Source organism: Sinocyclocheilus anshuiensis, unplaced genomic scaffold, assembly GCF_001515605.1.
Source record: "Sinocyclocheilus anshuiensis isolate Anshui unplaced genomic scaffold, SAMN03320099.WGS_v1.1 scaffold1031, whole genome shotgun sequence".
In the NCBI taxonomy this organism is placed as follows: domain Eukaryota; kingdom Metazoa; phylum Chordata; class Actinopteri; order Cypriniformes; family Cyprinidae; genus Sinocyclocheilus; species Sinocyclocheilus anshuiensis.
Window position 1 is genome coordinate 82,870 of NW_015542633.1, and position 6,244 is coordinate 89,113.

The window sequence follows — 6,244 nt, forward strand, 5'->3', positions numbered from 1 at the left end:
CACACTCTCTCTCTCTCTCGCTCTCTCTCTCTCTCTCTCTCTCTCACACACACACACACTCGCTCGCTCTCTCTCTCTCACACACACACACTCTCTCGCTCTCTCTCACACACACACTCTCTCGCTCTCTCTCGCTCACACACACCCTCTCTCGCTCTCTCTCGCTCACACACACCCTCTCTCGCTCTCTCTCGCTCACACACACCCTCTCTCGCTCTCTCTCGCTCACACACACCCTCTCTCGCTCTCTCTCGCTCACACACACCCTCTCTCGCTCTCTCTCGCTCACACACACCCTCTCTCGCTCTCTCTCGCTCACACACACCCTCTCTCGCTCTCTCTCGCTCACACACACCCTCTCTCGCTCTCTCTCGCTCACACACACCCTCTCTCGCTCTCTCTCGCTCACACACACCCTCTCTCGCTCTCTCTCGCTCACACACACCCTCTCTCGCTCTCTCTCGCTCACACACACCCTCTCTCGCTCTCTCTCGCTCACACACACCCTCTCTCGCTCTCTCTCGCTCACACACACCCTCTCTCGCTCTCTCTCGCTCACACACACCCTCTCTCGCTCTCTCTCGCTCACACACACCCTCTCTCGCTCTCTCTCGCTCACACACACCCTCTCTCGCTCTCTCTCGCTCACACACACCCTCTCTCGCTCTCTCTCGCTCACACACACCCTCTCTCGCTCTCTCTCGCTCACACACACCCTCTCTCGCTCTCTCTCGCTCACACACACCCTCTCTCGCTCTCTCTCGCTCACACACACCCTCTCTCGCTCTCTCTCGCTCACACACACCCTCTCTCGCTCTCTCTCGCTCACACACACCCTCTCTCGCTCTCTCTCGCTCACACACACCCTCTCTCGCTCTCTCTCGCTCACACACACCCTCTCTCGCTCTCTCTCGCTCACACACACCCTCTCTCGCTCTCTCTCGCTCACACACACCCTCTCTCGCTCTCTCTCGCTCACACACACCCTCTCTCGCTCTCTCTCGCTCACACACACCCTCTCTCGCTCTCTCTCGCTCACACACACCCTCTCTCGCTCTCTCTCGCTCACACACACCCTCTCTCGCTCTCTCTCGCTCACACACACCCTCTCTCGCTCTCTCTCGCTCACACACACCCTCTCTCGCTCTCTCTCGCTCACACACACCCTCTCTCGCTCTCTCTCGCTCACACACACCCTCTCTCGCTCTCTCTCGCTCACACACACCCTCTCTCGCTCTCTCTCGCTCACACACACCCTCTCTCGCTCTCTCTCGCTCACACACACCCTCTCTCGCTCTCTCTCGCTCACACACACCCTCTCTCGCTCTCTCTCGCTCACACACACCCTCTCTCGCTCTCTCTCGCTCACACACACCCTCTCTCGCTCTCTCTCGCTCACACACACCCTCTCTCGCTCTCTCTCGCTCACACACACCCTCTCTCGCTCTCTCTCGCTCACACACACCCTCTCTCGCTCTCTCTCGCTCACACACACCCTCTCTCGCTCTCTCTCGCTCACACACACCCTCTCTCGCTCTCTCTCGCTCACACACACCCTCTCTCGCTCTCTCTCGCTCACACACACCCTCTCTCGCTCTCTCTCGCTCACACACACCCTCTCTCGCTCTCTCTCGCTCACACACACCCTCTCTCGCTCTCTCTCGCTCACACACACCCTCTCTCGCTCTCTCTCGCTCACACACACCCTCTCTCGCTCTCTCTCGCTCACACACACCCTCTCTCGCTCTCTCTCGCTCACACACACCCTCTCTCGCTCTCTCTCGCTCACACACACCCTCTCTCGCTCTCTCTCGCTCACACACACCCTCTCTCGCTCTCTCTCGCTCACACACACCCTCTCTCGCTCTCTCTCGCTCACACACACCCTCTCTCGCTCTCTCTCGCTCACACACACCCTCTCTCGCTCTCTCTCGCTCACACACACCCTCTCTCGCTCTCTCTCGCTCACACACACCCTCTCTCGCTCTCTCTCGCTCACACACACCCTCTCTCGCTCTCTCTCGCTCACACACACCCTCTCTCGCTCTCTCTCGCTCACACACACCCTCTCTCGCTCTCTCTCGCTCACACACACCCTCTCTCGCTCTCTCTCGCTCACACACACCCTCTCTCGCTCTCTCTCGCTCACACACACCCTCTCTCGCTCTCTCTCGCTCACACACACCCTCTCTCGCTCTCTCTCGCTCACACACACCCTCTCTCGCTCTCTCTCGCTCACACACACCCTCTCTCGCTCTCTCTCGCTCACACACACCCTCTCTCGCTCTCTCTCGCTCACACACACCCTCTCTCGCTCTCTCTCGCTCACACACACCCTCTCTCGCTCTCTCTCGCTCACACACACCCTCTCTCGCTCTCTCTCGCTCACACACACCCTCTCTCGCTCTCTCTCGCTCACACACACCCTCTCTCGCTCTCTCTCGCTCACACACACCCTCTCTCGCTCTCTCTCGCTCACACACACCCTCTCTCGCTCTCTCTCGCTCACACACACCCTCTCTCGCTCTCTCTCGCTCACACACACCCTCTCTCGCTCTCTCTCGCTCACACACACCCTCTCTCGCTCTCTCTCGCTCACACACACCCTCTCTCGCTCTCTCTCGCTCACACACACCCTCTCTCGCTCTCTCTCGCTCACACACACCCTCTCTCGCTCTCTCTCGCTCACACACACCCTCTCTCGCTCTCTCTCGCTCACACACACCCTCTCTCGCTCTCTCTCGCTCACACACACCCTCTCTCGCTCTCTCTCGCTCACACACACCCTCTCTCGCTCTCTCTCGCTCACACACACCCTCTCTCGCTCTCTCTCGCTCACACACACCCTCTCTCGCTCTCTCTCGCTCACACACACCCTCTCTCGCTCTCTCTCGCTCACACACACCCTCTCTCGCTCTCTCTCGCTCACACACACCCTCTCTCGCTCTCTCTCGCTCACACACACCCTCTCTCGCTCTCTCTCGCTCACACACACCCTCTCTCGCTCTCTCTCGCTCACACACACCCTCTCTCGCTCTCTCTCGCTCACACACACCCTCTCTCGCTCTCTCTCGCTCACACACACCCTCTCTCGCTCTCTCTCGCTCACACACACCCTCTCTCGCTCTCTCTCGCTCACACACACCCTCTCTCGCTCTCTCTCGCTCACACACACCCTCTCTCGCTCTCTCTCGCTCACACACACCCTCTCTCGCTCTCTCTCGCTCACACACACCCTCTCTCGCTCTCTCTCGCTCACACACACCCTCTCTCGCTCTCTCTCGCTCACACACACCCTCTCTCGCTCTCTCTCGCTCACACACACACTCTCTCTCACACACACACACTCACTCTCTCTCTCTCTCTCACACACACTATCTCTCACACACACACACGGCGCCCGATCCGAAGTCCCTGTAACCATAACAACAGTCTCTCTATAAAGCTGAGGAGCTGAGGGAATGTCGGGAGCGCGCATGTGACGGTAATGATGTCTTAATTAACATGAATAATGAGAGTTTGGCTGGCGCGCTGTTTGTTGTTGAAGCGCCGAAACAGAACGAGGTGGACGAGAAGCCTGGAGTGCCTTCATCATCATCATCATCATCAAACACACACGACTGATGAGTGAACACACAAACACACAAGCGTCAGCCTCGCGCAGCTGCTCCGATCACTCGACGCGAATCCGGTTTCGAGTGATATACGTTCCTGAATATATTTTACAACTTTTCATATGAAACTACGAATGTTTATCGGGATCGAGTAACAGAGTTTAATTCAACTCACTCGCGTTGCTGGACGCGCCGCCGAAGTTGAACGCCATGTTTCCGGTCCTGCCGCGATACAGTCCGACCGGAAACAGTTACTACGAACAAGTGGTTCCTACGTGCAGCTCATGTCACACACTCCTCCTATACATGAAATAAATCACTATGACTGAGAAATAAAGCCTCACCAAGCCTTTACTTTACTACCAAACTACTGCAGGAAGATCTCAATAAAACCTCTGTGAACTGATGTCAATGTGTTTGCCGCCATGTTTGTTCTAGTAAAAAGCAACTACTAGTAAAGAAAACTAACCGCCCCATATTTAACTCATCACCATTTAAACACGTCAAAGTTTTAATACTTGAAACGGTCGTCATTGATAATCCTGTGTATTTTCTACAAACCTTAACAAGCAAATCAAAATCAACACGTCTTTGAACATTAATAAAAAGTTTATTAAAATTGCACTGCATTACAAAAGAAGCAGAAACACAACAGCCGAGCTGCTCCTCGACCTGAACAACAACAGAAACACTTTGTTCAGGAAGCAGAACCTCTGATCTGGGATCAGATCTCATTATAATATCGATGCAGACCTGTGGTGACAGGGACGTTTTATGAGTGAACACCACAGGTTATGGCAGGCCTTTGCGCTTCATCTGTGTGAGTCTGAGCTGCTTCTGTGTGTCTGTGGCCTCGGCTGGAGTCCAGAACACCTCCTGCTGCTCTCTGCGCTTCTCGTTCTGTCTGATCATCCGCCGGCGCTGAACAAACAAACACACATCATCAAGTGAAGGAGAGCCTGATAAACAGCGTTCTCACCGTGTTGGGCGGCTCAAAGTGAGGACTCTCATACAGTGTGGGTCCGCCGAAGCTGCCCTGGAATATTCTGATGAGATTCAAGACGAAACGAGGGCCGATCTCCACCAGAGATGCGTCTTCTTCCATGATCTGTGGAGACAACAGAGCCAGCCGTTCACAGAGCAGCGCTCGAGTGAAGGACGCCACAGCGGTGCGCTTCTCTCGCCTGATAGCTCCTGAGCCAGATCCTGCCGTCTGCGACCGTGAACGAGAGCACGTGATCCACCAACGGCTGGCTCTCCGGGTGACATCACTCAACACATGTTCAGTAGCTTGAGCAGTGTGCGGAAACAGAAGCTAAACCTGCAGAAAGAATCACATCAGTGTCTGTGTTATTCTGATTCTCAGCACCAGTGATCTTTAATAATGAAGCGTGAGCAATGAAAGAGAATCAAACACAGCGGGCTGAGAATGCATTACTACATCTGTGTCCCTGGAGCACAAAACCAGTCATAAGGGTCAATATTTAGAAATTGAGGTTTATACATCATCTGAAAATATTTGGCTGAGATTAGGGCTGCACGATTAATCGCATGCGATATTTAACGCGCATCTTGTCAGAAAGCCGGTTCTGTAATCAGCAGTAAATCTCCATCACGTGTGTGCTTTCACATTGAGCAGCATTAACTACACAGAGCCGTTGTTCACTGGTGAGCAGCGCAAAAAATCGTGCGAATATGAACGTGGTTTAGCGCAGCTCGTCGGTTAAATATCGCATGCGATTAATCGTGCAGCCCTAGCTGAGATACAACTATTTGAAAATCTGGTATTTGAGGTTTGCAAAAAAATCGAAATATTGAGAAAATCATCTTTAAAGTTAAAGAGTTTAGTGTACGATGAAAACATTCGGTCATTTTCAGAACTCAAAACTTTCTCCTCAGTCCAAACAGAGTCTATAAACGGCAAAAACAGCCAGTGCAGAACTCATAATTACTGACATTACAGCCATGAGCTCATTAACATAATCATGCAGCAAGCTGAGCCAATCATAACAGAGCTCATTAACACACACACACACACACACACAGACACACACATTCACTCACTCTCACACACAGACAGACACACTCACTCTCACACACAGACAGACACACTCACTCTCACACACAGACAGACACACTCACTCTCACACACAGACAGACACACTCACTCTCACACACAGACAGACACACTCACTCTCACACACAGACAGACACACTCACTCTCACACACAGACAGACACACTCACTCTCACACACAGACAGACACACTCACACGCACAGACACTCACTCTCACACTCACTCACTCTCACAGACACACACATTCACTCACTCTCACACACACACTCACTCACTCTCACACACAGACAGACACACTCACACGCACAGACACTCACTCTCACACTCACTCACTCTCACAGACACACACATTCACTCACTCTCACACACACAGACAGACACACTCACACGCTCACTCACTCTCACACACACTCTCACTCACTCTCACACAGACACACACTCACTCGCACTCACACTCTCACTCACTCTCACACACAGACACACACTCACACACATTCACACACACACACTCTGACACACACTCACACACACACTCACACACACACACTCACAC

At 53.5% G+C, this 6,244-nt stretch overlaps 3 protein-coding genes across 4 annotated transcripts in view; 1 reads left to right on the plus strand and 2 right to left on the minus strand.

Moving 5' to 3' along the window:
* The window catches only part of nup54 (nucleoporin 54), a 17,224-nt gene extending 13,144 nt beyond the window's left edge, over nucleotides 1–4,080 (minus strand). Inside the window, exon 1 of the mRNA XM_016494230.1 lies at nucleotides 3,790–4,080. Within this exon, the coding sequence (XP_016349716.1) occupies nucleotides 3,790–3,826 (37 nt within the window). The 5' untranslated portion in view covers nucleotides 3,827–4,080. The remainder of the gene's footprint in view (nucleotides 1–3,789) is intronic.
* Nucleotides 4,081–4,204: 124 nt separating this feature from the next.
* On the minus strand, nucleotides 4,205–4,887 carry bxdc2 (brix domain containing 2). 2 transcript variants are annotated; one of them, XM_016494236.1, is made up of 3 exons: nucleotides 4,799–4,887; nucleotides 4,628–4,722; nucleotides 4,205–4,535 (listed from the first exon to the last, which is right to left on the minus strand). In XM_016494236.1, exons 1-3 carry the CDS (start codon nucleotides 4,881–4,883, stop codon nucleotides 4,407–4,409), a joined length of 309 nt encoding a protein of 102 aa, XP_016349722.1. In that variant the 5' UTR covers nucleotides 4,884–4,887; the 3' UTR covers nucleotides 4,205–4,406. The 2 variants fall into 2 exon arrangements, with proteins under 2 accessions (XP_016349722.1, XP_016349723.1); XM_016494237.1 differs by lacking the exon at nucleotides 4,799–4,887 and having other exon boundaries at nucleotides 4,594–4,735.
* dtwd2 (DTW domain containing 2) overlaps nucleotides 4,882–6,244 on the plus strand; it is a 5,139-nt gene continuing 3,776 nt past the window's right edge. Inside the window, exon 1 of the mRNA XM_016494239.1 lies at nucleotides 4,882–4,936. The gene's annotated coding sequence lies outside the window, so the exon portion shown is untranslated. The remainder of the gene's footprint in view (nucleotides 4,937–6,244) is intronic.